A 21,630-nucleotide genomic window follows, 5' to 3' on the forward strand; every position below is an offset into this window, starting at 1 on the left:
GACTGGTAATTATTCTCCAAGATTGGGGTAGATGAAAAGCGATGACTGAGGGACAGTGCTTAGAACAGTGCCCTCAGTATTATCATTTTATGCATTATTTGTTTTGAAGGGCGGAGAGAGGCAACCCCCCATCAGTGATGCTAGGGCCATTTTCACATGTTAAGCTGGGGCAGATGTTCTTCCTATCGCCCTCAGATTCCTGGCAGTGACCCCAGGCGGAACCTGGAGAACCCTGGTGTGGGGGGCAGAGAGACTGCTCTAAGGCTGGCTCCTACTCACCCTCCCCGTGAAGATGCTGGGAAAGAAGCCAGCTGCCCCCTAGTGGTCAAGGGCAGAAGCACAGAGCCATTTTAACCAAATCCTGCACTCCCTGCCCCAGCCCCCCAAACTTCTTGTCCGGCCTCTTGCAGACCCAGGGCTTCCAGAGCTTCTGGTGGCAATGTGCTAGCTACCAGAGTTTTTGTATGGATTCTGCCATTTCATAAAGAGCCTTGACTTGCAATACAAAGTTCAAATAGGGCCAGCAGGCGCCAGGCACTGGCTACCAGTGCTCGTCTCTTTCCCACCCCCAGTCAGTTTTAGAAAGAAAGGAATGTTCCATGACCTACAGCAGGTTTGTTTCCATTTCTTAAAAAAGTCTGCGGATTAGTGGGTACTCACGATTTGAGAAGCAAGGAAGCTTAAAATTCCCCTTTTTGGAAAAGCGGGCTGGAGCTCTGCTGAGGGGCTGAGAGCTTGATGTCTGGGCATCCGTCCCTGTCTGGCCAGGGCCATCTGGGGAAACCCCGTCCCATCCCCCGAGACACACAACCAAGTGACCTAAAGCCTTTCTTTCCACTGAGAAAGTGGCTGCGGAAGGGACAGGACAGGAGAGGAAGGTGTGGGCAGCTGGACACTACCAGACCCTCCCCCTCTTTCCGGACACGAGTAAAGCACCGTTTACTCAAGATCTTTTTATTCTCCCTTTGCCATCTTTTCTGCAAATCCCTTGGGTTCAGGCTGGAAGAAACTGCACATCAACCCTGCCTTTGGCCAACCCTTGGGCTGCAGGGTAGAAGACAAAGACCACCACCCGGACACCCCCCGAGGGGACCCACAATCTAGCTGGAGAGAACAGCCTGGGAAGGCTTCCTGGGGGAGGTGAGCAGAGGTGGAAGGAGGGAGAAGGCCCGCTGCTCTGGGAACCAGACCCCTGCATCTCGGATCCAAGCAGCCCTGCCAGGGGATTTGTGGGTCTGTGGGCGCTTCAGGGAGGACAGGAAAGAGGCCCTTGAGTCTCAGAGGACTCCACATGGCCCCACTGCCCGCCGGCTCCAGAGAATGTTGTAGAACACAGACATGGCTTCTGGGCCGCCTGACTCACTCCGGGCACTGGGGGGCATGGCCAGTGGGAGGGACGTCACAGAGGGGCTGGGGGCCTCCCGGTCAGTGTCAGGAGCTGGGTGCCCACTGGCCGGCACAGAGGTCAACTCCAGTGCCCAGAATAATCCGGGAAGGGGCTTTGTGGCGGGGTGGTTTCATCTCAGAGGGCATCCAGGGCTTGCCGGACAGGGGCGTCCAGGGAGGCGGCCGTGTGGACGGAGACACCAGGGGCACCAATGCTGGTTTCCCAGCAGTCAAACCCACAGCTGGTCAGCGCCTGCTTCATGGCCTCCACCTCTGGCCGCTCCAGACCTGTGGGGAGGAAGGGTGGCAGGTCACCCCTGACAACGATCCACTCCCTGTGCTCACAACACAGGCCCAGGGGCTGGTCCTCCTGTTGGTATGCCGAGCCTGGCACCCTCCCTGGGAGGGTTGTGGATCCCGAGTCACAAGGATCTGGCCTTGGCTCAGCCGTGGGGCCTCAGACAAATGACTTCCCCTCTCTCAGCCTCAGTCTCCTCATCTGGGAAAGGGGCCAATAATGAGACCTACCCCTCAAGGGTCACGGTGAGGCTGGCATGGGCTACTGCAGGTGGAGAGCCTGGCACAGCCCCTGGTACACCACACACGCTCAAGAAATGTTCTCTCGCCATCGTCATCGCCACCTGAACTAGGTCCCCACAGTCAAGGTCTCCTGAAGTGAGGACACGGTGACTCCCTGAGGCCTGGGAGTCCCACTGAGGCAGAGGGGGCCTCTGTGGGCCACTGAGGGCTTACAGCAGAGCAAAGGGGAAAAGCAGGACAAGAAAAGGAAGGAGGAGGAGGCCAAGAAGGAGAGACGGAGAGAAAGGAAACCAAAAGGAGCAGTGACTCCCAGCCCAGCACAGGGGCTGCTATAAGCCCGTTCCTCATCCTCGGCCCTGCTCTTTCCCCAGAGACTACGAGGAAAGAGACCCCTTTCTTTTGTAGCAAGGTCAGCCCGCATCGTGGCCCCATCAAGAGGTGACAGCAGGGGATGCAAGGCTGGTAGGGTTGGTGGTGACAATGTCCTGGTTACTTCTCAAGCTTGTGGGAGGCTCGGCAGGTAAGGAGGTGGTAGGAACAAGCCCGGCACCAGCCTCTCTAAGTGCATTTTTCCTCCTTGAATCTAGGCAACAATCTTACATAAACTAGATTGCTAGCACCCTTATTTTACCAATGTGGCAACAAAGGCCCAGAGAGGTTAATTCACTTGACCAAGGCCATATAGCAGAGCTGAGACTGTTCAGAGGCCTCTTCTTTCTCCCAAGGGAACTGCCCAGGTGGAACCCTGCCCATCCCCTGGGTACCTGGCCTGAGAAGCGTGATGCCACAGCCCCCGCCGCCCGCGCCAGTGAGCTTGCTGTGCAGTCCGTGGGCCACGGTCACCTGGCACAGCCGGTCCAGCGAGGCATGGCCCACACCGAGGGCATTCAGATGGTGCTGGTTCATGTCGATGAGCTCCTGAGGGAGAGAGGTCTCTGTTCCTGCTTGGTCTGCCTGAGGTCGAGGTCCTGTGCCCGCCCTGTCCACATGACAGCTGCTGGTTTGGGAACGCAAACGGCTCTGACTACCCAGCACACTGTCCCTCTCCACTGATAAAAGAACCTCTCCTTCCTGCAGGACGTCCCACGGGGCTGGGATGGAGCTGGTGGTGAGCACATGTCCCAGGCCTGGCCACAGAAGGCTCCGGCCATGGGGACTGATCAGGCTTGTGACCCCAGCTGGGCCAGTGAGATCCCTCCCAGGGTTTACTCTGCCTCTTTCCTTGGAAGCTGCCAAAACTGGGGGACTTCAGAGGTAGGCCGCCAGAGTTATCTTCCCTGCACATGGTCAGAGATTACAGAGAAGATGGAGATTTCAGACTAGATCTTTGGCCCCTGGATCCAGCTATGCCTGAAGCTGTCCCCTCTGGTCGTCTCACTTATAAGCCAATAAATTCCTTTTCTGCTCACGTCTAGCTGAGATGGATTTCTATCATTTGCAGGAAAAGAAGTCTCAAGTAATATGCCATCCTACAGCTCCCTCAGGTACCGATCTTCAGAATAAGAACAGGTTTGTAGTTCTAAGAAGGTCACAAGTGGGGGAAACTGCTAAATGTTTGTTCAGGTTTCTTTGATTATGCATAATAAAATTCCTGCCCTCCTGCAGATCAAACAAGATGCAGGTTGATGAAATAACAAAGCTAACAACCCTCACTGCCCAGGCGTTCCCTATTTACATTTCTTTTACTCCATCGGTGTCTGGCAAATCCCTTCAACATGCTGCCGGCACCCTGCTAGATGCTGAGGCTCTGAGGATGAGCTCCGGTCTGCAGGGAAGTTACAAATGTGGGATCTGGAGGCAGAGGGGCCTGGGTTTGGGTCCCAGCTCTGCCACTTCTTGGTCGTGTGTCTTGGGAAGAGGCCTTTCACTCTGAGCCTCAGTTTCCCCCCTTGTAAACCAGGGATTGTAAGAGTATCTGCCTCATTGCTGTGAGGATGGAATAAGGTGTTGTTCACATGATGCCTGGAACGGGGTAAGTGATTGGCAAACGTCAGCTGCTGTTAGTACTTTAACGGTTGCACTACCATCATCCCCAGCTTTCAAAGGGGAAAACTGAGGCTCAGAGGAGAAAGTGATTTGCCTAAGGTCACTGAGCTAGTAAGGTACTGAGCTGGCACGGGAAGCCGGGTCTGCCTGATGTGAAGCGTGCATCTACCCCGCCTCTGAGAGCACCCTTGGCATCCCTCCCGCCACCCACTTCTTGCCGTGTGCGGCTTGACAGCATGCAGCTCTGCCCCGGGGTCCTGGGAGCGCCTGTGTGCCATAAGGGTTGCCAATCACAGGGCTGTCTGCCGAGGCCCACCTGGTTCTCCTGCCTGGAGCCGTCGGGCAGGGACGGGTCTGCCTCCTCCCCGCAGCCCGCCTCACACACCCCAGTACTTTTGACAAACGAGCAGACAGGCGTGATGGCCCAGTGGCAGCCTCGGGTGCCTTTCACCAGCCCCGAGGGCTGGATGGGAGGGAAAACTTCTGGGGGCCTCTCTCTGTGCCTGAACACCAGGTGTCACGTTGCCAAGGCAGGTTCCAGACACCTGTCACACTCTGATCCAAAATCTGTCAAGGACCAGATGACAGGCTGTGACACAGGAGAACAGCTCGCTGGCTTGAGTGCAGAGCTGTCCGGGAGGCGAGCTGCACATTTCAGCGGCTGCTGAAGCCAAAAATATACACGATGTATAATCGACGTGCTGTTCTGAGGCATTCTCCAGGGGCTCAACAGGGTGTATTTTAGGCAGCACTCCATCATTATTAATTTCCTACTCGGGAGGACTGTGTTCCCTTCCTTTCTACGTGAAAGGAATTGAGAATGAGCAGGCAAAGGCTGGGGGAATGGAGGGAGGTGGCTGGGGGAATGAGGGCAAAAGCCCAGAAATGAATTAGATGGAGTCCCTACACCGGGCCTGTAGTAGATACTCATTAAAAACTTGTTGGGAATTCCCTGGCGGTCCAGTGGTTAGGACTCGACGCTTTCACTGTCGTGGCCCAGGTTCAATCCCTGGTTAGGGAACTAAGATCCCGCAAGCCGTGCGACGAGGCACCAAAAAAAAAAAAAAAAAAAATTGTTGACTAAAGGAATAAACAAATAAGTCTGTGACTCCCCAGCTCAGGGCCACTCACTAGTTGGAAAACCTTAGGGAAAGTCATTCTCTTTAGGTCTTGGTTTTTGTATCTGTAAAAGGGTGGCAACTTATCCACTTCACAGGTAGGTTGTTGTAGGACTAAGTGAGGAATCATTTGTGAAGAGACCTGGGAGAGTAGCAGTTCCCACTCATTACAGGGGCTGCAGGCTCAAATGCCTACAGCGGGACAGGGAGGCACCAGGCAAAGAGTATAGTGGCTGTGGGTAATACTTAGGGAGTGGTGGGGACTACGGAGAAATGGAGACCCCAGGGCCACTCTCAAGGGGGTCCCCTGGGCACCTCCAGCTGACCGCTGCCACACAGCTATGTCAGCTGGGGCTGCCGGATCTTCTGATTCTTGCAGGGAAGCCAGATGGCTTTTTAATGCAGTCCATTCACTGGGCCAGATGGACCGGGTCTGGGAATGAGCCTGGGCCCTCTGGCTGAGCTGGTGGCTCATCAGGCATTGTGCTCGCGTGTTACCCACAGGGCCTCACTGCACTCTTAAGACACTCCAGTGAGGCCAGATTCAGACCTGGGCCTGAGGAAATCCGAAGCGTGAGGTCTCAACCTCTACACTAGAATTAGGCACAGGGTGGTGGCTGGAGTACTGACAGTGAGAGAACAATTTTAGACCATGTCTGATCCACAGCATGCAGGTGAGAAACAGTTACTGCATGAATAGATGCACTTAGCAAACATGACGGGAAAGAAGCGGCCAGGGGAGAAATTGCTCCTGGACCTATGGAGGACTGTGTCCTTACATGCATGATCCCCAACTTGGCCTGTTGTACCTAGCACATGCCAGGCACCGCCCTCAGTGCTGTCTGTGTGTTCACTTGATTATTCCGAATCACCTGGGAAGAGGCTTCAAAAGAAGGCACGCTTGCTCATGGGTGCACACATGGGTGCCCAGGCCCAGCCTCTGTGTTTTAACTCCCAGGGATTCTGAGCACAGATGGGGAGCCCCTGCCTGGGACAGCTCCATGGGTGAGGGACGCCGATCCTGCAGGCGGGCTCTTACCTCCAGCACGACGTAGTGCTCTGGGGCCGGGGCCGCCGCCATCTCCCCCAGCACCCGCTCGCACTCCAGGGAAATGGCGTCTATGGAGGTCAGGAGGGGGGTCACGATCTCTGGGAACTGCAGGGAAAGGGATCGAGGGCCCATGAGGCCTGGGGGCTGGCAGACACTGGACAGCTGCTCCAGCAGCAGGGAAGGGGGAGGAGGTGTCCCCAGGGCCCACACCCACCCTCTAAGGAAACCCCCTCTCCTCCTGGCCTGGTCCCCGCCTTGTCCAGCCACGCTTGACCCAAGCGGGGGTTCTCACTGCAAAGCCAGCACGTCTAACAATCCCTGTTCTGCCTCCCGGCGGGGGTATGGACGGACGGCACCTTCCCAGGTCCCCTCCACCCCACTGCCCTACACTAACCCACGAGGCAGAGGGAGGGCTTGGACACCCAAACGTGAGTGTCGTGGCCCTGCCGGGAACCCGCCCAGGAGTGGAGCCAGCAGCACCTTCAGCAGCCTGCTCCTGACGCCGTCCACCAGGGCCTTGGTGCTGCGAGGGACTTTGGTGTTGGTCAGCAGGATCTTCAGAGCTGGTGGCCTGTGGGGTGAAGAGGGTCCACGGTGAGCCCAGGACGGGGAAGCTGGGTCAGGGCTGGGGGCCCGCCTGTACTCCACCCCACCCTGACCCAGGAAGTGCAGGAAGCAGAGGCCCAGGGAGGCGACGTCAATGGCAGGCTGGAGACAGGTCCAGGGAGCATGGGTTCCCGACGCCCACCCCGGGGTGCCCACCACCGCCTACAGCTGCCTCCCTGCTTTGGCCCCTGGGCGGACGGACATTTTCCTTTGGCTTGTGACTCACTCATTCATTCATTCAACCTCGAGCGAACATGCACATGGAGGGCCTGGCATGCATGGAGTTAGAAGTTCAAAGGGTACAAGAAGGGGCTGAGGTTCTGTCCTGTGGGCCACCCCGGGGAGCTGGAGAGGAGGGTGCTGGAGATTCAAAAAGAAAAAGCCACAGGACCAGGGATGGGTCATGGAGGGGGCGTGGGGGAGAAGGATGCTCCAGTGGGCACAGGAACGCGAGGGGAGAGCAGCCTTATGGGAGAGTCAGGGTCCCAGCACTCTGAGCCACTTCTTGCCCTGCCTCGACGGTGCCCAGACCGGTGGCCCTGGTATGATACCAGGTGTGGTTAGAGGAAGTCAGTCACCCCCAGGTGGGAAAACGGAGGGCCTGGGGTGGCCACGGTCAGCCGGCTCTCCAGCACGACCCCGCTGCCCTCATCTGCCCTCCGGGCTTTCTAATCCCTCCTAAAGCCACCACCCCAATTGTCCTTGTGGTTGGCTGTCTTTGGGGACTTAAGCCACTGTTTCTTGTCATCCCAACCTGCCTTTCAGAGCACTGCTCCAAGGCCAGAGACAGAGCGTGGGGAATTTGGATGAGCTCTAGCCAGAGATAGCTGGAGATGGACAGGCCCCTGATAACGTTTATTCGCTTTTCTTTTCACAGATCAAGATTGTAAAATCCAACAGGGCTGGAAGAGGCTGTCAGAAACCTGCTTGTTCTCACTGCCCATAAGCCCATGAAATTAATATCGATTCTCAGCCTTGGAGACTGGCTTTTTTTTAACTTTACAAACGATGAACATTCTATTTGGCTTTTCTCTTCCCTTTAAAGACAAGCCGTTCCTCAAAAGGGCAGCATTCTGGGAGGTCGCATCTTGATCCTCTCCGCAAACAATGCTTTTTTTTTTTTTTTTTTTAATTGAGAAGCACCAGGCGTGGTCTGGGGTGCAAGGGCTCCTCTTTAAGCCATTGGAGGGATTAATGTGGAGTCTGGCCTCCTGGCTTCTCAGAGAATCTGCCATCTGCTCGCCGCAGCGCCCTGTAGCCAGCAGCAAAGGTCGGTCGCTCTGTGTCACCATCCATCGGGGTGGGAGAACTTTGGGTATCACATCTTCATCTTTCTCAGATAAAGTCCTCTGCAAACGGGCCTGCTGCTAGCCCTGCGGGCCCCACAAAACTCAGGGTCCTATGGCATCCAGTGACCACCACCTGGGGCTATGCCCTGTAAGTGATCTGGGCCTGGCTATGTCCTCAGCCTCATCTCATCTCTGCCCTCCCTTGGAGCTCACTCCACTCAGCCATGCTGGCCTCCTGGCTGCTGCTAAGCACGCCAGGAACACTCCTGCCTCAGGGCCTTTGCATGTGCGTCTCCTCCTCCAGAGACCTGCCCCGGCCTCGGCAGCTCTGCTCAAATGCCGTCTGGTTAGAGGCTTCCCTTGATCAGCCTATCCAACTCCCCCCTTCACTTTCCGGCCCTCACTCTGCTTTATGTGTCCTAAGGCCATGGGGATGGCCTGCCGTGCTCTTACAGAGACATCTGTCTGTGGGTTGTCCTCCCACAAAGTGGGAGTTCCGTGAAGGCGGGACTTTGGGTTCCCTGCTGAGGCCCCAGCACCCAGTAGTTGTTCAGAGATATTTGTAGACTGGATGAATGAATTTGGTCAGGAAGGAGTGAATAAGCACTTGATAGATACCGTTTCTGATTTCATGCCCAGGATCCCTATTACGTAAATGAGAAGACAGAGGCCTCAGGAGAAGTGACTCACCTAAGGGTCCCCAGCAGGCAAATGGCAGAGCTGGGTTCAAACTTGAGCCTGTGGACCCCAGAGAATCTGCCACCACCCCACCACCACCACCGGCCACTGTGCACACCTTGGGGCCTCTCCCCACGCCTCCGCATGCCTAGGAAACCCTCCAGCGCTCAGCTCTTAATTCCCCCCACAGGCCACGCATGTGCCCGGCCACATCTGCATTGATCTTCTGTCCCCAGGGCCCAGTTCAGGGCTTAGGATGCAACAGGCTCGCAGGAAACAGAGTGAATGACCTGCCCCTGCCCCATGAAGGACTCCCCAGATCTGCAGCCTGTCTGTGACTGTCATCCCCAGCGGCTTCAGAACCCCGAGGACACCTGTGTGCCGAGGACCACAGTCATGGCTGCCTCCTCCAAAAGCCCGTGGGCTGAGGGCAGGCGCGGGCCCACGCACCTCTGCATCCCGCCTTCGCTCCTGCCCTCACTGCACATGGATTCGGTCCACCTGGCAGGGCCAGCCGCCACCTGGGCACAAGGCCCCCCTGCCATCGCTTCCACAAGCAGCCGGAGGAAGCTGTTCCGAGCTCCTAAATGGCTCCGCTCCCTCCTTTGTGTGGAGCAGTGGTTGTCACCCAGGGGGACTTGCCCTCCAGGGGACAGGTGGCAATGTCTAGAGCTATCTTTGGTTGTCACACTGGGAGGCAGGGGAGGTGCTACGGGCATCCGGTGGGCAGAGCCCAGGGATGCTACTAAACATCCCACGCTGCACAGGACCGCCCCCACTGCAAGGAAGTCTCCAGCCCCAAATGTCCGCAGCGCCGAGGCTAAAGAAACGCTGATGTGGGTCCTCAGGAAGGCAGGCTTGGCTCCCAGAAGCTGACAGAGCAGGGGTGGGGAGATGCCAGAGGTGCAGGCAGAAGGAGTCCGCACCATGGCCTGCCAGGTCACTGAGCCCCGAATGGAGTGGCCCAGCTGGCAGAGGCGGAGGGCCGGGACCTGCTGTCCAGCTGCCAAGAAGACCACCCTGGCTGCAGAAGGTGACAGGGAGCCCTGGGACCCTCAGAGTGTAGAAAGGCGCCCCGAGGCCACAGAGCACCCTGGGACAACCACCGCCCACACACCCCCAACTTGATGGAGGGCTCAGGGAAGAGCCAGGAGGCACCTGCTCCTGCTGGCCATGGGCTCCACTCCTGCCGCTCACGTTTCCACACTGACTGCGAACAGAACAGAGGGTGTTGGAATTTAACACACATCTCTGTAATTCCAAGGCTTCCGGCGGGAGGGCGGAAGGAAATATAAAACAAGCTGAAAGTTGCTAAATGTCCCTTCCACTCAGACTCCCACGAGCCTGCTGTGGGCTCCAGTCTTGCTCGGCCATGGTGCCGTCACTATGGCAACTCCCATGTTGTCTTCTGGTGGCTTGTGTGTGTATGTCTGTCCCTAACCGCCCAGGACTATGTCCAAGATTCATCTTTATACCCCTAGGCCCTAATGCAGTGGCATCTGGAACACAGGATGGTATCAGTTCTTGTTTACTGAACAAATGGACGGATGAACAGGTAACTGAACGGATGAACAGGTAACTGAATGAAGGTCTGGGGAAACAGCCACTTCCTGGAAGCGGAATGGCGCAGCCTCGCATGACCTCCCCCTCTGATCTCTCTGCAATTTAAGAGCTAAAGTGGGGAATTCTCCGGCGGTCCGGTGGTTAGGACTCTGCACTCTCGCTGCTGAGGGCCAGGGTTCAATCCTCCCTGGTCAGGGAACTAAGATCCCACAAGCCACACGGTGCAGCCAAAAAAAAAAAGAGCTTAAGTGGAGAGGAAAGAGCAGGCTTCCTCGCGGCCCACGCCCTGTGGGACCACACAGGGGAGGGGACGCCCAGGGGCACGTGCCCCTCACTCCTTCCCACAGAAATGAGGCTCCCCCTTCCCTGCCAGACGCGGAAGCTGCGGCTCCCCCAGAATTACCTCTTTAAGGATGAAATCTTCCCTTGCTGGTATCGGAGCGCTCCTCCTAAAGAGAAGAAAGAGTGGGTCAGAGTCGTAGGAAAAGCTCCGTACCTGTGCCCCTTGGGAAAGGGGCTGGGTTTGGGGTAGGGGTAGAGTGTCACCATGACTAGACTCAACCCCGTAACCAGGCACCTCACTTCAGGCAGCAAAGGCCCAGGAGGGCGCGAAGGCGCTCTGCGCCCAGGACTTGGGGTCCCTCCCTTACATCCAGGCATCCAGCTTCCCTCCGACGGGCTGCACGGCGATGGGGTGGAGGTGGGACCACAGCAGGCGTCCTCACCGGAGGGGAGCCCAGCTGGTGTGGTCTGCAGACCCCACAACAATGGTTCTGCAGCTTCACCATCTGGACCCCTGGGGCTGGGGGTCCCACTGAAACCGTAGCTTCCCAGGCCCTGGCCCACCCCCCAAGACTGGGATCCAGGACGTGCGAGGCCCTGAGACGTCCCCCATCCCTCCTCCACCAGGAAAATGCCATCTTCTTCAGAACCCACTGACGCTGCTCATCCCAAACCCACAGAGCCTGGGCAGCTACGCTTGTCCTAAGAATTTCTAAAAGAATAAAAATAAAGAACACAGGCCCGAGGCAGCACCTACCCCAGGTGCTGACAGCGTTGTCCACTCCGGAGGGGTTCCCATGAATCACCTTCTCCCCCTGGAAGGCCCACTTGTTAATTAGTTCCAAGCTCTCCTCAGTCCACCTGAAGGAGACACAGAGATTCGTCTTTACTGTCCACGGTGGTGAATAGGGGGCTGGGGGTCACCGAGGGAAGCAGAGGGCAGGGGTCACAGGCTGGGCTTGCTGGAGACCAAAAGGCAAAGGGGCTTGGGCCCCCGAACTCATAAAGAAGAGAAAAATAAACAATTCTGAACCTCTCCGGCTAAAGAGCACGCCCTAAAGCATGCCTTTTCGCCTGGTGCAGTGAAAAGAGCCAAGGCTTTGAGTTCACGGGATCCTGCTTTTTGCCTCTTACGAGCTGAGTGACCCTGGGCCCCTTGCCTGCCCTCTCTGAGCCTCACTCTCCTCTGTAGGATGGTAACTCCTCCCTCCTCACAGGCTCAGCGCAGGGGTGTGGAATGTGGGTCATCTCGGGATCCCTCCCCAGCCCGCGGCCACGGTGCCTCCCCAGAAGGGATGGGGACTCAATGACGGTTTCAGTGAACAGACCCAAAACATGTGAGTATCGAACGAGGGCAAGCGCTCAGCCCCACTGCCCCACCTTCTCTCTCAGCTCTTGTTTCCTTTCTGTCGAGTCTCTGCCCCGTGAAACGGCAGAAGCCACTGGGGCTTGTGCAGCTGAGCTGGGAATCAGACAGGCAGCTGGTGTGAACCCCATCCCGCCGCTGACTCACTGTGTGTCCCTGAGCAACTGTGTCACCTCCGACCCTCAGTGTTCTCATTTGGGAAATAGGGATAAAGATGTCTACCTCACAGAGGATTTTGTGGGATGGAAAAACACACAGGTGCTTTGTAAAATGCCCAGGGGAGAGTATGTGCTCCGGAAAAAGAGGCCACCTGGGATCACGGCACCTGGAGTCACTCCAAGCCTGGTCCACCCACTCCTTTGCTGTGGAGCCTTGGGCAAGTCAATCACCCACTTTGAGTCTCTTTCCTCATCTGTCAGATGAGGATTTTAGGGACCTGAGACTCACACGGTGGTTGTGAGGCTATGATTCATAGTGAGTTAACACTGCTCAAAGCTACTGATTACCCAGGGCCAAGCACTGCGTTAAAGGCTTTCTCTAATGGACCATCTGTAACCCTCACAATCACAGTAACTTAAAAGGGAAGGTACAATTACCATCCCCGTTCTTACAGCAGAGGACACCGAGGCTCAGATCACAGTACCACTCACTGCGACATCAGAACCACATCTGCTAATGGAAGCCTGAGCTCGTTAACTACTGACCTTTTTGGTGCCGACAAGACTCACTCACTTGTCCAATATTTACTGAGCACCTACTATGTGCCTGTGACTAAGCCCACACAGACGTGGTCCTTAACTGCTTGCAGCTTGGAGTCTAATACAGAGCAGATGTCAGGAAGCCACCAGAACTTAACTACAGCCTCTGGGAAGTGCGATGCCAGCTGGATGGGGCACACCCTGTTCTGAATGGAGGGGCTGAGGGACAAGGTAGGTCAGTGAGGCAAGACACAGCGGGAGAGCAGTCCAGCCTGAGGCCGTGCAGCCTGTGTTACTCCTGGAACTGGACAAGAACTGGCCCTTTCCAGGACCGAAAAGCAAGCGAGTGAGCAAGCCAGCAAGGTGGGGAAGGGGTAGCGGAACATAGCCCAGGGCCTGGCCCACTCTGCAAACTCCAGTCTTCCTTACGATTGGGAAATGCTGGGGGGCAGGGCGGGTGGGTCTGCTCTCTTCACAGCTTCTGAGAAGGAATGATGGGAGAACTGGGTGGAAGGAAGCAGCAAGAGAAAGACCACACCCACACGCACATTGGACACTGGCTCACCCACAGGCGTGTACATGCACGCACGCACACACCCATATCCTTTGAAAGGCAGAGCCAGTTGGCCGGCCTGTGGGCAGGTGTCTATCTGGGACACCCAGGGCAACACGGCCTTCACTGCTCTGGGCTAGAATCAGTGATCAGCACACAGTGATGAGCGGCTGTCTTGAAGCCTCCGTCCTGAGTCACCATCTTATCTCGGGATCAGCACATGTCAAGGCTGGAAGCTCCCCCCACCCAAGGGATCACAGGTGCTGCCCCTCACTTTCAGATGAGGAAATGGAGCCCCAGAGAGAAGCCAGTTAACCGGCAAACCTGAGATTCCTGAAAACCATTCTGGAGAAGAGCTGTCTCACATCCCCCACAGGTGCAATCATTACGGGCTCATTACCTGCCAGATGCTTCCCACGGCCACCTCCACGGGCCCCTCCCCCCCCACCCCGCCCCAGCCTCTCTCCAGCACACAAGCCCTTCAGAGCAGCCCTGGGGAATTTGGACTGGGAATCACATCAACAGTCCCACACCTGCTGCGGCCACGGGGACCAAAGCGACCTCCGGGCTTAGCCAGCAGAGCCCCCGACACAGCACAGCTGGGCTCACGTGGCTGGTATATAAGGCCCCCCAGTGGGAGGGCTCCCCGGAGCCATGAGGGCCCAGGGCAGGCGTCACCAAGAAGCTGCCAGGCTGGATGCTGGGGCCTCATCCCCAACTCCTAGGGCAAACTGCATTATCTGCGCTCGGGCCGGTTTCTCAAGTTTCCCCAAGTAACAGAAACAGTCTGCCGGCAGCCCTGTCTGGACAAGCCTCAGTGACTTACAATAAGCCGCGGAGGAGACGCTGCGACCTCGTGGGTCGAGGACCCGCGGGAGGGGAGGCGCCCTGACCTGACGGACACTCCTCCTATGTTTATTTCTCAGCACGTTACACTGCTTTTCATAACCATTTGGTACCGGCTGGCAACACCCGCCGGGTATCCGTATCACCATTTACAGAAAAGAGCACTGAGTGAGGCTCCCAGGGTGGCGGGGCGGGCAGCAGGCTGGCCAAGGTCCCTCAGCGAGTCGATGGCAGGGGCGGCCCGGTGGCTCCTCTGATCCATTGCCCTCTACATCCGGGCTCAGGCTCTTTCTACCAAATCACGGGCACCTGAACCCAAAGGAGGCAAGGAGGGGTGGCGGGTGGGGGGCAAAGAGCTCAGGCTCTGGATTCAGACCGCCGGGTCCAGATCTTGCTCTGCCATCACTAGCTGTGTGGCCACCCTGTCCCCCAGCGTCCTCAGCTGTAAGGTGGCCAAGGGACACCTCTCTCTTCTTGGCACGGGGTGCGGAGCCCAGGAAGGACAAGGAGCGAGGCGAGGGCCTGATTACCTGCTGGCGGCCTGGCCATCCTTCAGCGGGTTTGGGATCTCCTTGCATGCCGTCAGGAGGGCAGCTGCCAAACACACGGAGTAGGCGGCACTGGAGCCGAGGCCAGCCCCGGTGGGCAGCTCCGACCACACGGCGACGTCCAGGCTGGGCAGGGCTCTGAAACACAGCAGGCAGCAGAGCGTGACTCTCCTGAAGGGCCGTGAGGGGCCAGCGCTGAACCGGTGGCCCAGACCCAGGACTGGACACGGGCAGGGCCTGACTCTAATTGTCTGGCCCGGTTTTCTGACCTCGGGGAGATCTCCCAACCCCAAAGGCACCCCTGTTGGATGGCAGAAACTCATGGTGAATCAGACAACTTGAAAATAGGGAGAGGATCGTTTAAGTCACTATGTTGTTGTCCAACCGGAGCTCTTCCTAAAAGTGCCTCGCGATCCACCGACCATTCCTGTAAACTCCTTCCTGCTCCCCACACAAGCAAGGCTCTTTCAAGGCCCTGCCCTCAGCATAGGCTGGTCCCTCTGCCCAGGACAGCTCTGTACCCCTTTCTCCCCCAGGGGAATTCCTACCCATCCTCAAGACCGTCCTCAAATGATCCCCCTGGGCCCTGATACTGTGTTCATGGGATGCCTCTCCCGCTGGACAGCGTTTCCCAGCCGCGTGTAACACAGGCCTGCTCTGGATCAGCAGAGAGTTCCCAATCACTGCATCTTACCTCTACTTCCCCCCAGTGAGAACTGTCAGACGTCAGGTTCTATCATTTCCATTAAGCACTCTTCCCGTTTTCCAAATATAACATTATAAGACTGAATCTGCCTTTTCAAACTGCACATGCCCACCCCACCCACATCAGATTCTGGAATGTGTCCCCCGCCCTCACCCCGGAAGGGGATACTCCCCAATCAAGGTGAAAACCCTGGCATTGGACAGCAAGTGTCAAGACGTCATTGAATGTGTCTGCAGCGCAGCGCCCAGGTCCAGTGGCCGCTTAGCCAGCGTCTGCTGCACAAGTGAAGGGCTGCACCTCGAGGTTTTCCCTTCAGGCTCTGGACCACAAATCACAATGAACACGCACTGTGTGCCAGTTACAGTGCTAGGCCCATTTCATGTATAATGTTTCTAATCCTCTGATAGTTTTTCTGAGGAAGGTGATAATAATAATAGCTAACATTTATCAGGCTACGTGCCAGGCTCTGAATCAAACACTTTAAGTAAATGAACTCATTTAACTTCACAGGAACCCTACAAGGTAGGTGCTATTACCACCCCCATTTTACAGATGAGGAAGCTGAGGCTCAGGAAGGGTAAGAACCTCACACAAGCTAGTAAATGGTCACGCTGGGGTGTGAACCAACGCCGTCTGACCCTCAGCCTGTGCCCTCTGTCACCATGTGATACCACCTCAGCAGGAATGTGCCCCTCTAGGAGCAGGCTTTCCCGAGAGAGCAGACAACCCAGATCTTATCATAACACAGGCTTCACTCTGCTAATCACGAAGTTCCCCTGGAGCCTGTGGGATGTGGAACAAGGGTGCCTCTCTGGGCATGGCTTGAAGAAGACACACAGTGGATCTGAGAATGGAATCTGGCTTTGGTTGAATCGAAGAGGCCAGAGGAAGCAGTGTGGGGTTAAAAGGGCAGGCACTGACACTGAAGGGAACTAAGTTATTTCCCAGCTCTCACCACTTACTAAGTAGCTGTGTGGCCCTGAATATCTCTACGTCTCTAGGTCGCAGTTTCTCCCTGTGCAAAATGAGGAGAGTGTCCTTCTCGTGGGGTTGCCATGAATATTGAAAGCAGACCATACACATAGGGTCTAGCACGGCTCCTGGCACGTGGCGAGGACAGCTGCTGTTATTTAGAGCCTGGGAAGGAGCCCGTGCATCGTCCAGCAGCCAAAACTACCGCCACCCTGGCTCAGTTTCCGGGGCAGGCCGCACCCAGACTCCCTGCCCCGACCACGCACACACCTCTGACTCTGGCAGATGGACAGGTACAAGTAAAGGAAGGACAGCACAGCCAGGTGCTCGTGGTCAGCACAGTCCTCGGGGAAGCCCGCCACCTCCTTCAGCTTCTCCACTTGCTCCGGGGTGAGTGCTGTGACGTCACCTTGCTCTGTCGCATGGGCAAACAAGTGCAAGCGGGTGAGTGAGAGGGCCTCGGGGCTATTACAGACGCCAGAATACACAAGGCCGAGCAATCACGGGAGTCAGCATCTGGATGGACATGGACTCAGGGTCCAAGCACCACAGCCAAGGGTGTCAGGGGACTGCAGGCTTGGGAGGCAGGCGGACTGGGGTTTGGGCCCTGACTGTGCCAGTTACTGTGACCTTGAGTAGGTGACTTAATCTATTTGCACCTCAGTTTCCCTCCTTGGTAAACAGAGATAACAGCAGTACATCCTCCCAGGGTTGTTTAAATAAGGTACAGAGTATCCTTAGCACTGCTCCTGGCACGCAGTAAGGGCTTAATTGCTAGTACTTTTCAAACACACACAAGCAAACACACACACACGCACACACAATCACTCAAAGGCCTAGGACTGAACTCCACGGTACAAAATCAAAACCAAAGTATTATTTCCCCAATATTTCCCTCTCCCAAAACATAATTAGTGAGAACAGGACACACACATAAAACCAGGACACATAAATGCCCGAATGTTCACCATGTTTAGGACTGTTAGGAGGGAACAAAAAACACGAAGAAAAACGTGGCAGACGCTGGCAACCTAGCAGAAAACTTGACACCAAAAGGTTCAGATCCCCTTTGTCTCCTTGGAGAAGTAGCCTAACGAGCCCTTGCGAATGGACTACACTCTATATCACAGCCTCCACCCACCACCCACCCTGCGGGATCCTCACAGCAACCCTCCCAGGCATCACGACGCTGCTCACAGGGGCTCAGAGAGGTAAGTGACCCTCCCAGGCTCACACAGGGAGTCTCAGACAGGTGGTCTGAGACGTGTACCGCTATACCTGGCTGCTCAATCCATGCTACTGACGTACAAAAGCAGCAGCCAGTTCTCATGGAATGTTTCCGGCCAGGCTGAGTGGCCTGGGGTAGCACAGAGAGCAAGGGCCAGGTTGCTCCAAAGTAGTGACTCTGAATTGAGGCTGTCCCTGCAATCACCCAAATACACAGGGTCACCTACCACCACTACCGATTCTCAATAGGAGAGGGGCACGGCCAGGAAGCCATCTGTACTGTTAAAACAACAACAATAAAAACCTCCCCCAGGGATCTCAAGGAAGAACTGAGGCTTGCTTGAAACTGTGGGTTTTAAACTCTTCCTTCATCTCCCTGCAGGGTTTGGGAGTGGCTGAGTGACTAGATGTGGACTGATTCTCATGGGGGACAGGGAACCGTCTGGAAAAGGCTCCTGGGCTTCCCTGGTGGCGCAGTAGTTAAGAATCCACCTGCCAACGCAGGGGACATGGGTCCGAGCCCTGGTCCGGGAAGATCCCACATGCCGTGGAGCAACTAAGCCCGTGTGCCACAACTACTGAGCCTGCGCTCTAGAGCCTGCGAGCCACAACTACTGAAGCCGGAGTGCCTAGAGCCCGTGCTCCGCAACAAGAGAAGCCACCACAATGAGAAGCCCGCGCACCGCAATGAAGAGTAGCCCCCGCTCGCCGCAACTAAAGAAAGCTCACATGCAGTAACGAAGACCCAACGCAGCCAAAAATAAAAAATTAATTAATTAATTAGTTTTAAAAAAAGAAAAGGCCCCTGGAGGAGTCTCACTTGCCCCACCCTGGCTGGGAGACACTGTTCCAAAGGACGAGGCGTCAGCCCAGACAGGAGACACTGAGAGTGAAGAACACAGCGCAGCTTTGCTGCAGACAGTCACTCCGCTGATGAACGAACCGTGTCTGCTCAGGAGTGGACAAAACAGTCCCAATACTAGCAAAAATATGCACCGAGGCCTTTATTTATTGGCATGGGAAGAGAGCCCCAATATATTGAAGAAGGCAATAATCCCACAGGCTTCTAAGAAGTTTATACGGAAAAAAAAAAAGAAAGAAGAAAAAGAAAACAGAAAAAGAAAGAAACAAAAAGAAAAAGAAGGAAAAAAAAGAGAAGAAAAAAGAAAAAAAAAGTTTATGTGGCTTGATCCAATTTTGGGCAAAAAACAAGCTCTCTCCCTATCTCAATCAATCAATCTAATTACTGGTCTACAGGAAATAACCCAGAAGGATGAACACCAAAATGCTTAGCGTTGTTCTGGGTGGGGGGCGGGTAGAGTGGGAGGCAGTGACAATTGGGGATTTTTTTTTCCTGGCAACGTCTCAGCATTGACCGTATTTTCCAGTAACATAAGTTACTTTTATTTTTAACGATCTTCAATCACACAAAACACCAAAACATTCTCTTTGTTAAAACAACATTGTAGAAGGGAGGCTCCCTTTGTCCACTCCCCGACCGTAGGACTCTCCAAGACATAACTAATCACCATTGTCAGTGGATATACATCTTCCCAGGCCTCTTTGCATTTACATACCCACTGATACTTAATCTATACGTGCTGTTTTGCATCTTGTGTTTTTTCACTCAACAGTAGGCCCTGATGACCTGTCCCAACGGCTCACATAGACCCAGTGCATCATTTTATGTTTTTAAATTTTAAAAAAATTAATAAATAAGTGAAGCTATTTTTGTGGGGACAGGAGAGAAAACACCCCCAGAGTGGCTGGCTTTTGGTCCCTTGGGGACAGCCTGGGCTGACAGCCCAGCTGTCCTCCTTCCCCTTCTCTTCGGGGCCCAGGCTCTTCGCGCACCTGGTTCCTGCTCCCTGCACTTACTCAGAAAGCTGGTGTCCAGCATCTGAAGCTTGGCCACATCCCAGGTCCGCTGGATGCCAATGTTGGGTAAGTTGAGGCCCACTTTCCCATTGCTGTGGGGCTGAAGCCGGAGGAATGTTCTCAAGTTCAAGGCCACAGCCAGTGCTACCTATAGAATGAAGGGCACAAGCAGTGAGCCTGAGGGTGGTTGGCAACAAGCATGGCTCCTGTCTTAGGAAAAAGGGGCCCTTCTCAATGAGCCGAGAAGAGAGGGCAAATACTAGCACACAGGCCACTCTCACCTATGCCCTTGGCGAACACTGCTAATCAACCTCGGCACCCTCTCCTAATCAAACGTTGGCACCCTCTCCCACACGCCTAGGCACAGCCACTACCAATCAATTAGGAGTTAATACCTACTTATATTTGCCCTCCCCACGTAAAACTTCACACGTTCTCAACACCAAGGAATGGCTTCCCCATAATCACCATGCTTTCAAAGAAAAATATAAGTTAAAAATATGAAAAACGACAGCTTGAAAGAGTGGAAAAAGCATGGCTTTGGGTTCAAGCAGACTTAGGTTCACTCCTAGCTCTACCGAGGTGTACGGGACCTTGATCAAGTTACCGATCCCCTCCTAAGTCCCAGCTTCCACGTCTGCAAAACAGGATAATAAAAGTTTAACATCAGAGGGTAGTTGTAAGAGGTAAATGAGACAATGCATGTCTCAGACTCCTTTGCAGAATCCTATTCGTTTTCCCCAGAGTTTAGTCCTTAAAACTCTTCTCTTCTCCACCGAAGCTCACTTCCTAAGTGACCTCATTCCACCCACGGGGCTTTTCATGTCATCTTTTTGCTCTCTTACTGGCTGGGCCAGAGAAGCCCTTCGGAGGGCCTGAGACCTGTCTTTTCTTTGCCCAGCTGGGGAGAAACTGACCTCCTCTCTGATGTTACTCCCAAGCTATGCCTCAAGGCTCCCTTTCAGCTTCTTTTAAGGTTAGCATCAGGGAGAAGCAGTTCCTAATCCTCAAAGGCTCAGGGGGCCTTGTATACCTTGCCATGGACCACGGCATGCTCTCCGTGAAGGATGACTTTCCCTGGAGCAGACACCAGCAGGACTTCTGACAACATGGCTCCTGGGAGTCCTGCAAAGGAAAGCCAGAAAGAGGATGGAAGGTCCCCAGAACTTAGAGAATGCCTAGTTCAAGCTCACCATTATAATAAAAAAGGCAGCTACCATCAGCATTTGCTATGTGCCCAAAAAAAGCAGTGCAGGGTAGCAGTCAGCTAGACACATCAAATAGATCTGGGTTCAAATCCAGCTCTTCCACTCCCCAGTGATGTCATCTTAGCTAACTCACTCAAATAGCTATGAACCTCAAAAGTTACACGGGGACAATAACTGTACTGACCTCAATGGGTTTTGAGAAGGTTAAATTAAATAATGCAAGGGAAACACTTACGGTCTGGCACACCATAATCACTCAGATACTCATAGTTACTTATTAATGGCTCTGTTCTTGGTTCCAGTTTTTATTATTACTACTATTAAGGACAGAAATTTAAATGAAATCATGGACCGGAAGGAACCTTTTCCTGGACATTTAGGCTGTTTCTAACGTTTCACAATTACAAACAGGCTGCAGAAAACAGCTGTTATACTTTTTTTTTTTTTTTTTTTTTGCACACTTAAGTCAGGATCTCTACAAGACAGAGTCCTAGAAAGTGACTTGCTGGGCGTACGTGTGCGCGTTTTAGATTTTTATAAATAATGCAAAACTACCATCCATTTAAGGCTTTACCTCAATAGCATGAGAGCAGAACCGCACTATGCGCTAAGTATATACTACAGTGATCCCTGTTTCTTAGGGGGGGAAACTCAGGCTCGGAGTGGGGGGACCTATTGCTTGTCCGAAACTCCAAATCCGGTCTGTCAGATTCCAGGTTGCCGGCTCGTCAGGGTTCTCAGAGTTGGGGAAACTAAGCCAGAGAAGCCGGGAGCCCGGTCCAGGGTCGTCCTGGGTCTCGGCCTCGGACTTCGCGCCACCCTGTCCCGGGACCCCGACCTCTCACCTGTCGCCACAGGCCCTCAGCTTCCGAGCCCGAGCCGCTCCGAGACTCCATCCCCAAGCTCGCGGGCGGCGCGGGGGAAGAGGCCTCTTCCTTCGCCCAGCCAATCAGAGCGCGCGAACCGAGAGCCCCTTTACCAATTGGCTTGAGAGTTGGCCAATAGCTGCTGCTAACTAAGTCCTCACGGGTTTCCCCGCCCATCTCCTTCCATGAACCAATGAAAAACAAGTCTCTGGGAGTGTCCCGCCCTGGGGAGAGAGCCATGGACCAATGGAAGATGGCGGCTG

General features: G+C 54.9%; 1 protein-coding gene across 2 annotated transcripts; it reads right to left on the reverse strand.

The window, feature by feature from the left end:
- Positions 1 to 938: 938 nt before the first annotated feature.
- On the reverse strand, positions 939 to 21,417 carry MVK (mevalonate kinase). Of its 2 annotated transcripts, none has more exons than XM_081251626.1 (11): positions 21,347 to 21,417; positions 20,327 to 20,418; positions 19,294 to 19,441; positions 16,459 to 16,603; positions 14,493 to 14,648; positions 11,257 to 11,360; positions 10,621 to 10,666; positions 6,562 to 6,652; positions 6,070 to 6,186; positions 2,770 to 2,844; positions 939 to 1,674 (listed from the first exon to the last, which is right to left on the reverse strand). In XM_081251626.1, exons 2-11 carry the CDS (start codon positions 20,402 to 20,404, stop codon positions 1,645 to 1,647), a joined length of 990 nt encoding a protein of 329 aa, XP_081107752.1. In that variant the 5' UTR covers positions 20,405 to 20,418; positions 21,347 to 21,417; the 3' UTR covers positions 939 to 1,644. The 2 variants fall into 2 exon arrangements, with proteins under 2 accessions (XP_081107752.1, XP_081107751.1); XM_081251625.1 differs by having other exon boundaries at positions 2,691 to 2,844.
- Between the last annotated feature and the right edge of the window lie 213 nt (positions 21,418 to 21,630).

This window comes from Mesoplodon bidens (assembly GCF_964165515.1).
Source record: "Mesoplodon bidens genome assembly, chromosome: 13".
Classification (NCBI taxonomy): domain Eukaryota; kingdom Metazoa; phylum Chordata; class Mammalia; order Artiodactyla; family Ziphiidae; genus Mesoplodon; species Mesoplodon bidens.